General features: G+C 42.5%; 1 protein-coding gene across 1 annotated transcript in view; it reads left to right on the top strand.

Moving 5' to 3' along the window:
- Positions 1-6,943, top strand: part of LOC134189560 (RNA cytidine acetyltransferase-like) — a 10,547-nt gene extending 3,604 nt beyond the window's left edge. Inside the window, exons 5-27 of the mRNA XM_062657871.1 lie at positions 388-502; positions 565-663; positions 722-855; positions 913-1,006; positions 1,062-1,160; positions 1,235-1,371; positions 1,435-1,562; positions 1,628-1,875; positions 1,933-2,049; positions 2,384-2,560; positions 3,365-3,484; positions 3,543-3,679; positions 3,735-3,783; positions 3,945-4,047; positions 4,119-4,223; positions 4,293-4,406; positions 4,461-4,516; positions 4,575-4,625; positions 4,684-4,752; positions 4,809-4,916; positions 6,236-6,309; positions 6,368-6,448; positions 6,507-6,943. Of these exons, the coding sequence (XP_062513855.1) occupies positions 388-502; positions 565-663; positions 722-855; positions 913-1,006; positions 1,062-1,160; positions 1,235-1,371; positions 1,435-1,562; positions 1,628-1,875; positions 1,933-2,049; positions 2,384-2,560; positions 3,365-3,484; positions 3,543-3,679; positions 3,735-3,783; positions 3,945-4,047; positions 4,119-4,223; positions 4,293-4,406; positions 4,461-4,516; positions 4,575-4,625; positions 4,684-4,752; positions 4,809-4,916; positions 6,236-6,309; positions 6,368-6,448; positions 6,507-6,600 (2,509 nt within the window). The 3' untranslated portion in view covers positions 6,601-6,943. The remainder of the gene's footprint in view (positions 1-387; positions 503-564; positions 664-721; positions 856-912; positions 1,007-1,061; positions 1,161-1,234; positions 1,372-1,434; positions 1,563-1,627; positions 1,876-1,932; positions 2,050-2,383; positions 2,561-3,364; positions 3,485-3,542; positions 3,680-3,734; positions 3,784-3,944; positions 4,048-4,118; positions 4,224-4,292; positions 4,407-4,460; positions 4,517-4,574; positions 4,626-4,683; positions 4,753-4,808; positions 4,917-6,235; positions 6,310-6,367; positions 6,449-6,506) is intronic.
- The last annotated feature ends 9,344 nt before the right edge of the window (positions 6,944-16,287 follow it).

The following is a 16,287-nucleotide window of genomic DNA, read 5'->3' as shown; positions in this document are numbered from 1 at the left end:
ACACACACACACACACACACACACACACACACACACACACACACACACACACACATGCACGCACACACACCAAACTTGCACACCACATGCATACCACACATGCACCACACACACACACACACACACACACACACACACACACACACACACACACACACACACACACACACACACACACTCACCACGCACCACACACACACACACACACACACACACACACACACACACACACACACACACCACACCACACCACACACACACACACACACACACACACACACACACAACGAGAACACAGACACATTTGAATAACAAATTTTGATTTGTCTTGTTTATCACACTCTCAGGCATCACCAGTTCTGTTTGTCGTAAATTGTGGGTGTTTAGGTTTCTACTATCACTAGCTTCGTGCCAGTCCTGCCTCGTCATAGACGACCAGTTGAATGTACTGCCCATATCGACTCAGACACTGTCAATCCTTCCAGCGAAAGCAACAGCTTCGGTATCCGTTTTCAATCCGTATGCAAGTGTATGATTTCTAGCTTTTTGATGTGTCATTCAAAGGAATCCGAGAGCAAATCAGAGCTCACAGAGCTGCAACAATCATTAGCAGACACTCAACCGGTTGGAGTTATAGTCGGATGTGCACATACGTCAGATCAAGTCTGTTAACTAAGACGCAATTTTCTCGTCGTTTGTGGCATGTGTTTGTCTCTCACAGGCCAAAGCCGTTCTCAAATTTATCGAAGCTATTTCTGAAAAGACACTTCGAAGCACAGTTGCGTTGACTGCGGCTCGTGGACGAGGAAAATCTGCGGCACTCGGCCTGGCGATCGCCTCAGCTGTTGCATTCGGGTATTTTTAGAATAATTTGAATTAATAAAGCGTTTGTTCTATCGTCGTTAACTGCAGCTATTCAAATATATTTGTGACATCACCGAGTCCGGAAAATTTAAAAACGTTGTTTGAGTTTGTGTTTAAAGGTTTTGATGCGTTGGAGTATCAGGTATAATGCCAGTGAGTGTTTGTGTTGGCATCGTGATAATATGCGGTGACTGTAGGAACACTTGGACTATGAACTGATCCAGTCTACCAATCCGGAATTCAACAATGCAGTCGTGAGAGTGAACATCTTTCGTGAGCATCGCCAAACGATTCAGGTCAGACCAACGAATGCTCAGAGTCGCTACAGTCTCAGTGACTGTTTCAGACAACATTTTGTGTTTATTCGTAGTACATTCATCCATCAGATGCAATGAAACTTGGTCAAGCAGAGCTTGTGGTCGTCGACGAGGCAGCCGCCATACCTCTTCCATTAGTTCGCAGTTTGTTGGGACCGTATTTGGTGTTTCTATCATCCACAGTCAATGGGTACACATAGACAGACGTTTGTTGGGTTATTTTGTCACCAACTAATTGGGTTGTTGTGTACAGATATGAAGGGACGGGTCGTTCTCTGTCTCTTAAATTGATCAGTCAATTGAGACAACAAAGTGCGAAGCAAGTGAGCGCGTCTGGACAGTCGAGTTTGCGTGGAGTTAGCGGAATGACTGTGGCTGCTGGTCGACTAGAGCAATCACCACTCATCGACCGTTTGTTGTCACATTGGCTGGTTTTTCTTTTATAGGGCGAATGCTTTACGAGGTGACGTTAGATGAGCCGATTCGATACGCCAGTGATGACAATGTTGAGAAATGGTTGCATCAGCTGCTTTGTCTTGATGTCTCTAACATCCCCAGGATCGTCGTCGGTTGTCCTCTACCGAAAGACTGCTTGTTGTATTATGTGAATCGGGACACGTTGTTCAGTTACAACAAAGCGTCTGAGGTTTTTCTTCAGCGTCTTATGTCACTCTATGTTGCCTCTCACTACAAGGTCTGATGTCATTGGCATGAATGGTCTTGCTGGATTGAGTGTTGGGTTCTGTTGTAGAATACGCCTAATGATCTTCAGTTGCTGTCGGATGCTCCTGCTCATCATTTGTTTTGTTTGCTGGGGCCCGTAGATCCTGAAGCAAATAGCTTGCCTGATGTGCTTTGTGTACTGCAGGTTGGTTTTGGTTGGTCTTGTGTGTGTGTGTGTGTGTGTGTGTGTGTGTGTGTGTGTGTGTGTGTGTGTGTGTGTGTGTGTGTGTGTGTGTGTGTGTGTGTGTGTCACTGTGTGTGTGCACATGCACGCACACGTATGCATGTATGCACTTAAAGAGTAAGAAATACACGTGTCACATTCTTGTAATACAAATATCAGAGTTTGCATGTTTGAAATATGAATTGCAGTTTATAACACACGAGGTACAATTGCACAATGTAAGTTACTTGGTTTAATCAATTAGCTAGTTATGTTTTGTAGCTGTTTGTATAGGTATTTGTTTCTACTGTCATAGGTGTGTCTGGAAGGTGAGATAGCAAAGTCAAGTATTATGAAGAGTTTATCACGTGGACAGAGACCATCAGGAGATCTCATTCCATGGACGATATCTCAACAGTTTCAAGACTCACAGTTTGGACAACTATCTGGTGTTCGCATTGTTCGAATTGCTACACATCCAGACCTTCAAGGAGTCAGTATTTTACCGTAATAAATTAAATGGTTATTTGTATGTATTATGTAAGACTCACTCACACTTTGGCTCACAACTCAGACAGATACAGGATTTCGAAAAGGGGTTTTCTATATTCAAGGAGTGGGCCATGTCACACGCGTTACACAAGTTTAAGGACTTGAGAAATCCTGTATCTAATGTTCTAAATCTGTTTACTGCCTTGAAATGCCAGATCTAAGCAACGATACTGGATGCGATTACAGAGTACTAGTTTTTAGTTGAGAACTTTGAAGTTTTCTTGACCGCTTAGTGTCTACAAATGGGGCATGTTTGGTACATAGTTGTCTGCCAGTCGTGAAATTATGGAAATGAAGGTGTCACATATATAAACAACTTTCTGTACAACATTTATTGGATTTAGAAACACGTTTTTGCAATATGTACAATATATCATACTTGCTTGGTTATTACCTCACCCCATAGTTGGCCAGAGGCAATGGTCCAGTATGGGATGGGGCTTTCTAAACATGTTGACACCTAAAGTTGTTAATTGGCGAAAGTGATTGATTTATTAACTTGGACTTAAAGAGCATGTTGCCACACTATATCTGAGTCATCAAACCTTCAACACGTGGTCGACAGGCATGCACAAGTTAAGGAATGTCATAATCTGGCAAACAGTCACAGTAGAAAACACCAGTTAGCACTAATTAAAGGACTAAGAGGTGTGAAAATTTTAGAGTTTTGGTCAAAGTAGAGGTGGGGGCTTACTTGAGCCCTGGGGTAATAATCAAGTGAGTACGTTGTTGTCTGTTACAACAGATGGGTTATGGCAGTTGTGCTCTTGAGCTTCTCAAACAGTACTACAAGGGTGAGGTCCCAAGTCTGTCTGAGGTGTCATCAGGTGCAAGCACAGAGCTACTGAGCAGTTCGGCTCACATAGTCAGTTACTTGTCGTTGTATAGAATTGTTGTCCAAATGTTCAATTTTTGACTTGCAGGACAGCGGCAGTTTAATTAAAGAACAATTGAAGCCGAGAACTAACCTTCCACCTTTACTACTGAAGTTGAGTGAAAGGCCGGCTGAACGTTTGGATTACGTTGGTGTTGCATATGGTCTCACCCGAGACTTGTTGAGGTGCAAGTATTATAAATATTTTGGATACAATTTGGATACTTACGTGTGGTTGTAGGTTCTGGAAGAGAGCGGGCATGAGTGTTGTGTATCTACGTCAGACACCGGTACGGTACCATTGTTGTTAGTGGCTGTCTCCATGTCATTCGATGTCATGCTTTGTGCTCATTGTACTTGGAGATCATTTGGCATGGAGACAACTTTGTATGGGAATGTATTACCAGACGGGAGACAACGGAAATTGTGAGACCCTACTGCGTTGTTATAGAACGAATTGACTGGAGAACACACGTGTATCATGCTGCATACGCTGACCGACAGCTCAGATTCAGATCAGGAGTCTGTTCGTTGGTTGCCCGCATTTTGCTCTGGTAATCAACCACACATATCTATATATTATATAATATAATATATTGACGGATTATTTTTACAATGTTGTCAGACTTTAGACGACGTTTTGTGTCCTTGTTGTCATACCAGTTCAGAAGTCTTCAATCGTCTCTCGCTTTGAGTATTCTGCAAGATCGAGACAAGCAGGAGCAGCAGGGTAGCCAAATTTGAGTCTCACAATTAGTATCACTTACCCAGTGACTTGAACGTTGATTGAAAATTTTAGTACTGGCAGCAGACGAATTGCAGTACTGGCTGACTGATTATGATTTGAATCGCTTGGAGCTGTACAGTAAGAATCTAGTTGATCACCATCTTATTACCGATCTTCTACCCACAGGTATAGATAGCCATAGTAAGGGTGGATTATTGTTATTAAAGATCTATTTTCTAGTGGCTCAGCTGCACTTTTTGAAAAAGTCAAAATTGTCTTTGTCTGTTGTGCAATCAGTGAGATATTAGGTGTGCTGTCTCTGTGTCCTTTTTAGTGTCTTTTTGTTGTACATAGGCGATGCTTATTGGGTTGGGGCTTCAACGTAAGACGGTGGAAGACTTGGAGGTTTATTGGGTGGATCTTTGTACAGTTTTGTGTAATCGTATTGGTTTCTTTGTTTCAGAAAGAGTTGGGGCTACCTGCACAGCAATTGCTTGGTCTTTTTAATAGGATAATAAGGAAAGCAGTAAAGGTAATGATAGACAGTGTGTTTTGGGTGTTTGTGTTGGACGTATGCTTGTGCTGAAGGTGTTTACTGAGATCCAAACTACACGAGCTGAAAACGAGCTTGGATTGAGGAAAGAAGTTGGTGGCGTTGAGATGCAGCCACTAGAGAAGAGCATTGATGATGAACTGGTGTGTGTGCGTGTGTGTGTGTGTGTGTGTGTGTGTGTGTGTGTGTGTGTGTGTGTGTGTGTGTGTGTGTGTGTGTGTGTGAGTATGTGTGTGAGTATGTGTGTGAGTGTGTGTTTTGTTTGTTTGTCTGTTTGTCTGCTTGTGTGCATATGTGCATTGTGTGTATTTGTTAGTCTATTTGTTTGTCTGTTTGTTTGTGTGCATATGTGCATTGTGTGTGTGTGTGTGTGTGTGTGTGTGTGTGTGTGTGTGTGTGTGTGTGTGTGTGTGTGTGTGTGACTTGGATGTAGATTGCAGAATTATGAAAGCATTCCAGACATTTGGAGCTTTACATAAAGCTGTGTTTGAGGATAAAAATCTGACTACATTGACAAAACGCTAAGTATATGATGTTTGTTTGCTCTCTACACTATTATATGGCTCTGAATAGGTAGGGGGAGCTATCTCCGCAACTGACCTTAAGGTTGACGTCATTCACGAATAACGTGGAGGGCTTGACATTTGTCCATTTTGTCCATGGCTTTGTATCGAGGACCCCTTTGAAAAAACATCTTCAGAAATTGAACTCTTTTCATAATAGATGTCTTCGGTCATGTCTTGGAATCTCTATCACAACACAGTGGGAATCATATCTCAAATAAAGCAATAAGACAAAGATGGGGAGAACATGACACTATAAACATCAAACTTCTATAAGACGACATATGCAATGCCCAACCATCGAATTCCCAAGATGTGCTTCTTTGGGTGGTTATCAGAAAAATGTCCACAAGGTGGCCCTAAGAAACGCTGGAAAGACATAATTAGGAAAAACCTAAATGATCTGAACATTCCAGAAGCTGTTGGTATGACTTAGCAAATAAATCAAGATCTGCCTGGAAAGACCATTATCATGCCTGCCTGGAGTCTAGTCAAGTGTCATTTGGCATGTTTTTGATTTACAAACTGTTGTCTGCCCGAATGTCTCTGAGGTTTCAGACGCATTAGTGACTTGAAGAGACACAAATGCATTGCTGAAAGAGAAAACCTATACATGAGCAAAAAGGAGCCATTGAATGCTAGACATGTAAGAAGTACTTTCAAAGCAAAAGAGGTTATGCCGTACACCAATGCATCGATATGCATGGGAAAACTTTATTTGTGACTTTGTCTTTGTCTCCACTGAAGGGGTAGGGTGTCCATTTGACGGAAGCAATACAGGAGGAGGAGGTGTGTGTGTGTGTGTGTGTGTGTGTGTGTGTGTGTGTGTGTGTGTGTGTGTGTGTGTGTGTGTGTGTGTGTACATGCAGTTGCAGATAACTAGCATAGCTGCTGTGTAGGCCTCATCTGGCATTGAGCTCAAAGCAAAGCATAAGAAGCAGTTGGAAGAACTATCTAACAGTGACTTGCATAAGTGAGTTTACATTCAACAAGACAGCTCATTGCCAATGTTGTAACAACACATTTATTAGGTATGTCGTAGCGGGCACAGAAGACGAGTGGCATGATGCTCTATCTAAGTCATCACCTCCAGCTGTTGTTAGCATCAAAAGGTTCCTTTACAATACAAAATATCAGAAATGTGGACGCGTATTGAATGTATGATTACAGACGGGAGAAGAGACGTAAGGAAAGTAGTTTCAACGAAGATGATAGAAGACCTAAAAAGGCAAAGAAACACAAGTCGAAAACAATTCGGAAGTGACGAGCTATAGTCTGGCGGTAACTCAGTGAGTTGCCTTCTGTTGCTTTGTGAATGGGTCACACTGTGCATGCGAATAGAGACATGAGATGGTATATTGATATCATTGATATAAATATCATTGATATCCATTATTGATATCAATGGACGTTTGCTAGCAAGAGAGAGTGTGCATGTGTAAGCAGTAAGTTTTGTGGTAGCAAGACAACCAACAATGGACTGAATGTGAAGAGAACGGCTGTGTGCAAATGTTGCTGCCTCACTTTATCAGTCTTAAACATCTAGATATTTTTTAAATTGAAAAAATTATTTGTTTGTGTCAGAGTTGTTTGTACTCTAATGGATCTTGATGGTTTTGCTTTATGTTGATCGCTATTTTGTATGATTTTGTTTTCTGTGTTGACAGTCCTCCATGTGCATGCCAATTGCAAAGTGTGGTGTATGTATACATGTATGTATACATGTATGTATACATGTATGTATGTATGTACTATGTATGTATGTATGTATGTATGTATGTGTGTATGTATGTATGTATGTATGTATGAATGTATGTATGTATGTATGTATGTGTGTATGTATGTATGTATGTATGTATGTATGTACGTATGTATGTATGTATGTGGCTTAATTGGTTAGAGTGTGCAGTTGGAGATTGGCAACATCTGGGACCTTTGGGTCAGAGTTTGAGTGTGGGAGGGCCACATACATAAATTCCCATGGGCAAGGAACTAACATACAATTGCCTCTCTCTTCGGAGTGCCAGGTTCTGTCTACAGCAAGTATCTACAGCAAGTACAGCAAGTGTGAAGTACATCATAGTGACTTCTGATAGTGACTTCTGATACAGTAGTGTTAGATTGCTGAATAGTGATTACAGTATTGAACCTGGGCCTTAGGGGCTCTTGTATGTACGTATGTACAAAAAGAAATGTATGTATGTATGTATGTATGTCCTGAGTATTGCATCAACATGAGACTACAGCAACTCGCTGAGAAACATAAAATAGCAGAGTAGTGGTGTTTAGGGACAGGGTTGACGTTACGTTATGTTTTTATATTGAAGTCTATGTAAAATATGTTGTAACTATGTAATCTAATTTACTTACTTAAGGGGGAGGAGATACCTCCTATGAGAAAAATGTATGTCTGTTTATGTATGTGTATGTATCATTGTATATATGTATGTATGTATCATTATGTATGTATGTAGGTATCATTGTATATATGTATGTATGTATCATTGTATATATGTATGTAGGTATCATTATGTATGTATGTAGGTATCATTGTATATATGTATGTATGTATCATTGTATATATGTATGTATGTATCATTGTATATATGTATGTATGTATCATTGTATATATGTATGTATGTATCATTGTATATATGTATGTATGTATCATCGTATCATGTCACGTGGTTTTTGACAACCCTGATTGGTTGATACAGCGGGTACAAGTCGTTTGTACGCTGGTATTCGCGCCTACTGCTGTCAAGGCAACGCGTATATACCATATTGCTATGATAACAGCACAACACAGCTGGTTTCAGTAACAAGCAAATGATTTGATATGGCTCTATAATCAGCTACTAAACGGTAAAGGCACCGTCTAAATGCACAAGACTCCGTCTAACAAACAAGTAAGAAGTAAGATTTACGTACTGACAACTCAAAATGAGCGGTAATTCAAACAATCAGTGGCCTTCATGATACAAATCACTTATCGTATATACGTATGGGCGAATCTCGGCTATCTTTTATTACTCCTCGGGAGAGTGGCAGCTACTACCTCGGGTAATTACAACGATAACTCGACGTGCCCATCACGATAATTTTAGTTGCCGAGCGTAGCGAGGCATCTAATCCGGGTCGCACAACAGAAATGGGCATGGTTCTATACGGGTCTCCATCGAGCTTTGGTGTGTGTGTGTGTGTGTGTGTGTGTGTGTGTGTGTGTGTGTGTGTGTGTGTGTGTGTGTGTGTGTGTGTGTGTGTGTGTGTGTACACACACAAATCTCAAATTTCTCCTCCCCACGACCCCGTTTCATGATAGGACCTACCTTAAAAAATCGTTTCCGTGTCCGACTACAGTTGAGTCTAAGAACGATTTGTGCAAGTGACCAAACCACGAAGAAAACGCTTCATGAAGTTTCGTCGCCCCATCCTTTTGTATTGTAGCTAGGGACTGTGTGTATTTGACAACCAAGAAACACTTTCAGGCGTTGAATGCCGCCTACAGTCAACTATTCACACGTCCCATACTTACAGTATGATCAATCCTTTACTACACTGTGCTGCATCTAACACTGTTGATAGTCAATGTTTGCGGATATCAATTTCTATGTCAGTAAATACCATTCCACTGTCGTTACAACGGAACTGAGTGCATACCTAGACTGTACATTTCAATTGTCTTGACAGGCCTTTATACATAATCTAAACTACTAGGAAGTTTGCATGTTTACTTCCCTGACACCTAGGGTCTCAACAAATACGTATTGTCTAGCTAGGACTCGACTTTTCAGTAGACGGTTTGAAAACTCTCTTGGACGTGTTACTCATGAACGCGAGGCGCCTACGGATACCATACAACTAGTATTGAAAAAAAAATTATGTATAATTTGCTGGGAACAACTTCCAGGGACCGGACACTGCCAAGCTGACGTGAGTCTGGGGACGGAGCGAGGAGAGAGGGAGAAAGAGGCGAGCGCTTGGGGACGAGGCTACATAGCTATAGATCTGATTGATGTCTGCATTGAAGCTATTGCTCACGATTTCCTTACTTTCAGTCGTAGTTTTGTTTCCGAGACTTCTCGTATCGACGCCATCATTGAACATCAAGTACTCTCTACCTCGTCCGAAGGGTGCAAGAGCTAAACTAGTGAGTAAAGAGCATGAATTCACTTACGATGTGCCTCCCCAATCTTTGTTGGCATGTCCATGCAATAGCGTGCCATATCGGACACTTCCAGACACATAACAAACGAGAATTTCTTTCATATCTAGAGGCATGAATGTAGAGATTAGTTACACAGAAACAAGACGTGTTAGATTGAGCTTGATCGATTGACGTCTCGTCGTTCACGTCGACAATTTACAATTTCCGCTGCTGTTCTCCTATGAATGAATGAATGCCAGCTGGACGATTTTTTGGTTTTAGCTAAATCGTTGTTGGGGCTCTTGGCCCTGGTTAGTATATTTTAGACATTTATCTGTTATGATGGCAATATCTCTCAAATATATGAATGAATGAATGAATGAATGAATGGAATGGACTCAATTCAAAGGCAAGCAACGCCCTGATATTGATATTGCAGTGTACAACTACCGTGATGGCAAGAAGTTGTTGCTCGACATCACCGTGACCCACCCATGGTCAAAGACTAACTTATCAGGTAGCAGTGAAAGAGCTGGATTTGCTGCAACTGCTAAGGAGAAAGAGAAGAACACAAAATACCTGACAAAGGCGTCTAACCTTGGACATCTTTTCCGACTTATTGCTATCGAGGTCTACGGAAGATGAGGGGAAGGAACTGAAGAGACACTAAAAGAAGCTTCATTGCTGGCACCATCTGTCTCAAACGTTTCTTCCAGCCACTTTAAGAGAGATTGGTCCATCCTGTTAGCTGTCTGTCTCCAGAAAGAAAACACAGAGATCATACACAACAAGATCATCAGCATTGTGGGCAAAACGTCAATTGGCCAGGAAACTGTTAGCCTGCCAGCTGGACGGTTTTTTGGTTTTTATCTAAATCGTAGTAGGGGCTCTTGGCCCTGGTTAGTTTATTTTAGACATTTATCTGTTGTGATGGCAATATCTCTCAAATATATATGAATGAATGGAATGGATGGATGGATGGATGGATGGAATGATGGAATGAATGGTCATTGGAATAAATGGAATGAATGGATCACACTGCAGAGCTTTTGCACAAGGCATGCAATGCATTTCTGTCTGGAACCATTCCTAGCTCAATAGCTGCAGTTTTTGGCCGGAGCAAAACTGATCTCACTTCGGAAGAATGAGTCTGATGTTCGTCCAATTGCTGTGGGGAGCTGTATTCGTAGGTTGGTGGCAAAATCAGTCTGCTTGCAGATGAAAGAAGCCATAGCAAACTATCTAGCTGCACATCAATATGGAGTGTGCACTCCAGGAGGCTCAGAGATGATGACACATCTAGTACAATTGTGCCTACAGCAACATCCAGATTGGGTTGCCCTCAAACTTGACGCAAGAAACGCTTTTAATACTACCAGTAGGCAACCAATTCTCTCTGAGGTTGCTCTCCATTTCCCGAAGTTGTTTCCCTCTATTTCAAAGTGTTACGTTCAGTCTTTACAATTAACGACCAGGCTTAACCTATCAACATGTTATATAACATCAGCCGAAGGGGTTCAGCAAGGTGATCCGTTGGGTCCATTTCTGTTTTCTCTTGCACTTCATCCTATACTAACAAAGGCCAACATCCACAACGGAAATACTCTAACTCTATTTGAAGTAAGCTGTGCCGCCGTCAAAAGCAAACGCCGACTGCTGTCCGATTTTGGAGGGGGAGAACGATATAGGAGAACAGCAGCGGAAATTGTAAATTGTCGACTTGAACGACGAGACGTCAAGCGATCAAGCTCAATCTAACACGTCTTGTTTCTGTGTAACTATTCTCTCCATTCATGCCTTTAGATGAACGAATTTCTTGTTTGTTATTTGTCTGGAAGAGTCCGATATCAGAGAACGTTCAATATTAGATTGACGACTCTACCTTTCAGGTTAATACCAAACAGTGAGACTAATTAATCTTTGTGGTGTGTGTTGACAACGACATTATGGTGAGGGTTCAGTTGTACTGTTGAAAAGTCATGACAGGACCTGTCACCTGAGGTGAAGTGCGGCTCATCCTTTCCTACCCAATGTCGGACGTCCTCTAATAAAGTAAAGTGGGGCGTGGGTTTGAATTGATCAGTCCCTCCAAACTTGAGGACCACGCTATGCCAGTGGTTTACTAAAACCATTGGAAAGATCTCTGCTCTTTTGGCATGCAAAGCCAACGAGCCAGAAAGGCTGCAATGCTGTACATGCAGGATATGTTGAGCTGTGACAGCTAGTCTATGAGTCATACATCAGAAATGAAGAAAGTGTGATCGTGCGTGGGCTACCAGTCTTCTCTGTCTTACTGTTTGCCGGTTAGCCACATTTTGCTTTCCTCCTCCTGGGGGGAAGACGACCGGCTGGACACTAGCCTACACTTCTCCAGCCTTGTCTTTCTATTGCAGGCACTACTTTTATTTCTCTTCAACCATTCTGACAGCACCTTAATATTTAATATTAATCTAACATAATATGTTATAACGTTAATATTAATATATAATGATATTAATTAAATCTTCAAACACAAATGCTGATGTTGTGATTTCTTAGTTGGTTAAGTATGTATGCACAATGAAATGGCTCTTAATTGTAATTATTTTTTGTCAGGTCAACATACCCTCACGTACACAAAATCAAAGCAAATCAACAAACATCAACAGGAAAGGAACACAAAATCGACACAAAATTTACACAAAATCAGCCGTACTGCTATGTCTAGAGATGCTTCTTGTGCCAGGACTTCATCTTGGCGTGTTTTATCGAAGAGTATATCAGTAGGAAAGCCATTTTATGTCTTGTTGACTGGTTTCGATTGCAGTGGCAACATATCAGAGGCAGGTGATCTTTATAAGGCTATGTTGACAAGCAGCACAAAATCATTGATGATATCAGTTGGTCACGTGATGGATTACAATAATGGATCTTACCTTATTACTTTTGTTCCATATTGGAGTGGAGTGGCAAACATTCATATCAAACTTGCTCTAACCAGTCGTGTCATCAAATTGATTCAAAATACAACAAAATTGGGTTACATCATGCAGTGTTCTTTTCACAACAACTTTGGTTTTGCTCATTCGCACTATGTTGGTCCACATCACCTGAAAAAAATCAACCCTGTAGTCAAATTGGCTTTGAAGAATGGTCGTGGACAAAATGAATTGGGATTGTGTTACATGGACTCACAAGTCGATTTGCTGCCTCGTTTCAATAAATCATGTAATATGCGATTTCCTTCTCAACATCATTTGTATGGAGTGTGTCAAGGTTCTCATAGCACTAACTCTACCTTCTGCGAGTCTCTCCAATGGTGTATACGTGACCAAAAAATGATTGAAAACCTTGGCAATGAAAAACATGTCATACAAAAGAACACTGGCAGTGTGCTAGGAGACGTGAAGTCTGTGTTTGTAGCAAACAATGGAGGTAGCTTAGAAGAAGTGTCTAGCAAAACTCCATGCCGACCACAATCCGTGGTGAAAACCAACTGGCTATTGGATGGGCAAACACTGGATAAACAGCAATTGTTCATTTGGATGTGATGCCTTGAGCAAATGGTGGTCGTGTTTGACTGATCGAGATCTGCATCTGATCGGTGACTCTACTCTTAGGCAACTATTCATTCTTTTTCTAGAGAGTGTCGGAGTTCGTGTGCCTCTGACTGGTCCATTCATTCCACCCAAATTGAAGGACTACGTAATCGAGAAGTACAATGCTACAGTCCACTATAGTCTACACGGTCCACCGGTGCTGTCCTCATTGGCCATCAACTTTAGTTTAGCCACGTTTACTGCAGATGTCATTGATGCGATTCCAGCAAACGGAAATGAGATAATACTAATCAGCACTGTTCATCATTTTGCTATTTTGTCTTCCGAAGGGTATCGGCAGCGTCTAATGGCGATTGTGGACGCCATACGTTGTCTCCGACAGAGAAAGCTGGACAAACATATTCCTATCGTGTTCCGCACTGCAAATCCTCGTGGAAACTACACGTTTCGAGCGAATTCTTACCGTCTCAAGTCGTACAATGAGATTGCAATAGATACATTTGTGACAGCAAAGCTAGACGTTATTGTGTATGATATCTATGACATGGTTTCTGACTGTCCCTACAAACCGGTGGCCCACCTTCCAGACTATATGATGACTTTGCAGATAGACCATATTCTTAGTCTAGTTTGTCCTCTAGAATCATAGCAGAGATTCTTACAGTTAGTAGTTTCAAATAGTTTAAATACTGCACATGTTTTTGTTTATTTTGCTTCTCAAACAATGAGTTTTTTGCCTAGACACTAGGCCTTCCTCCATAGACAACATCATGTGATATCGTCCCGTTGCGTGAAAGGACTGTAGCAACGGTGTAGCGCACTAGCTACTTAGCGTACGTTAGTTGACGTCATTAGGTAGCGCCTATATAACTTGTGAATTTGCTAGACTAGCTTAGTATTGATTGTGTACCGTGTAGTACGTGTATTGTGTAGTACGGTGTATCGTCTACTTATATAGAGCTTAGTTGAAGTTCACTACTTGGTGTACGTAGCACTTGCGTAAGGATTGATCAGTTGATCGTTCGAGTGTGTCCTATATACCAGTGCCTGCTTGGATTATATTACACGAGAGAGTGCAGTATAGCACGGATACGTCTAGACAGGAGTACAACGTATTTTATAGAACGTTGCGTCTGGACGGTGCTACAGGACCACCGAAAGCGATTAAGAGGACGCGCATGCGCTGACAAAGTGGTCTGGAGTGCGGAGACATCGCAGAGTTTGTTGCATCGATTTTCATTGTAACAAAAATAGTGTACTATTTTAACCCTGGTAGTTTGACTTGAGCTTGTCTCTAAAACAGATGAATTAATTATTATTTTGCAGTACAACAGGAAATCTTTGGTGATCTTTGCATTGTACAGCAGGAATTTCCAGCCTGCGCGCGTTAAGAGGGCCTGTGAAAGCGGCTAGATATATCATATTCCCGTCTCAGTCTAGCCTCGGCCTCCCAGACCCGTGTAGCGCCGATACAAAATCGTCCTCCACGGGTCTGGGATGGTACCGCCTCTTCTCAATATATTGCGGTTGGTCCCAGGACCAGCATTAGTGTTCAGTTTCATAAATGCATACCTTTCCAATTTCGGCCGTAATACAAGAACGACGAAGACATGTCGCGCTAGAACATCGTGTCGCATCCTGCTGCACGGGTACCTTTGTGTTTACAGTAGCTACGGTTTTATCATTTGTGTGTTAGTAAGGAACGCGAACGGGACGTTAGGAAGCACTTTCTTTTACTAGTGGTGCCGCGGACGCGATCGGCATGTGTCTGATCGCCGTGAATCCGCTGCGAGTAGCTGCTAGTCGCGCGTGGAGCTTCGAATTCGCGATGAAAATTCGCGATGCGCGCATCCGCTGTGACTTGATCGTCTGGATTCGATGCGACTTGCCGCGAAATCGCGACAAAACTTCGCCGTGAATTCTCCGCAAGACTCTGTGTAGTAGACGTGATCGTGAAGTCGCTGAAAATGCAGCTGGCTGGCTAGTGTAGATGTCGGAGCATCGGTTCGAACAAACGGCTCTACTAGGTGTCGGTATTGCCGTTGACAGACGCAGAATACAAACCACGACGTGTAGGGACGTGAGTTTGCGTGAAGAGCGCACTACAAGTCGTCGTTTGTGTACAGTGTAGTCTTTGGTAGACAGCAGATATGCATGAGATGTCTTCGTTGATTACAGCTGTAATTGGAAAGGTGTGCATTATGAAACTAAACACTAATGCTGGTCCTAGGACTAACCGCAATATATTGAGAAGAGGCGGTACCATCCCAGACCCGTGGAGGACGATTTTGTATCGGCGCTACACGGGTCTGGGAGGCCGAGGCTAGTCTCAGTCTAGCCTCGTACCCAGGCCCTCTTGCGCGCCCGGAGAAGAGGGCCTGGTACACGTTGTATTCGCATGCGCGCATAAATTAGAAGGAAATCGTGGTAATATATGCACGCATGCGGAACCGACGTTGTTTAGAATCTCGAGCCGATAATGTCGCGCGCAATCGACTGTGAAACAGCTTCCGTGTTCAGTAGTGATGAAGCCCTAGATCTAGACCCAAGGTCAAGTGAAACTCCGCGTTTGCGTAATCTTTGACTTGTTCTATCATCAGCAATACTATAGGAGACACGATCGCGACAATGACGACATATCCACAATCTTCTTCACCACATTTCTCTAGCTTACAGTCAACCCTATACGGTGTATGTTGATAGCACAGCGATTTACCGTATCCTGTAGGAAGCCAGATGCAGACGTCGTTTCCGTTGTAGATGTGCTCTACGACAACACGCTGCTGCTCCTTCAGCTCTACATTACACAGCTTAAGCTTGCCTAGAGCGTAGTGCAACACCATATCAAAACCAGAAGCTCAGCCTTCATCCACCATTTGCCAAATTGGGTCTCACTGCGCGCGACAGTATCGGCTCGAGATTCCAAACAACGTTGGTTTCGCATGCGTGCATGCATTACCACGATTTCCTTCTAATTTATGCGCGCATGCGAAGACAACGTGTACCAGGCCCTCTTCTCCGGGCGCGCAAGAGGGCCTGGGTACGAGGCTAGTCTCAGTCTGTTGTGCCTCCTGTCTCTTCGTGAGGTGTCAACGTAAGGATATTCAATCCGTTTGCAAATTTAGCCCATTCGCGAACGGTCCAGATTCGCATTTTTGGTCCGTATTATGTGTAGCTCCCGCGTTCGAGCATTCCGGCAAAGGCTCCTACTTAACACGTGATTCACGTGCGTTTAGCGTCGACAGCAGGGGAGCCTGGCTTGCGA

This window comes from Corticium candelabrum, chromosome 14 (genome assembly GCF_963422355.1).
Source record: "Corticium candelabrum chromosome 14, ooCorCand1.1, whole genome shotgun sequence".
Lineage (NCBI taxonomy): Eukaryota > Metazoa > Porifera > Homoscleromorpha > Homosclerophorida > Plakinidae > Corticium > Corticium candelabrum.
Note: the sequence above shows the minus strand (reverse complement) of the source record. Positions and strands in the feature narration are given on the sequence as shown.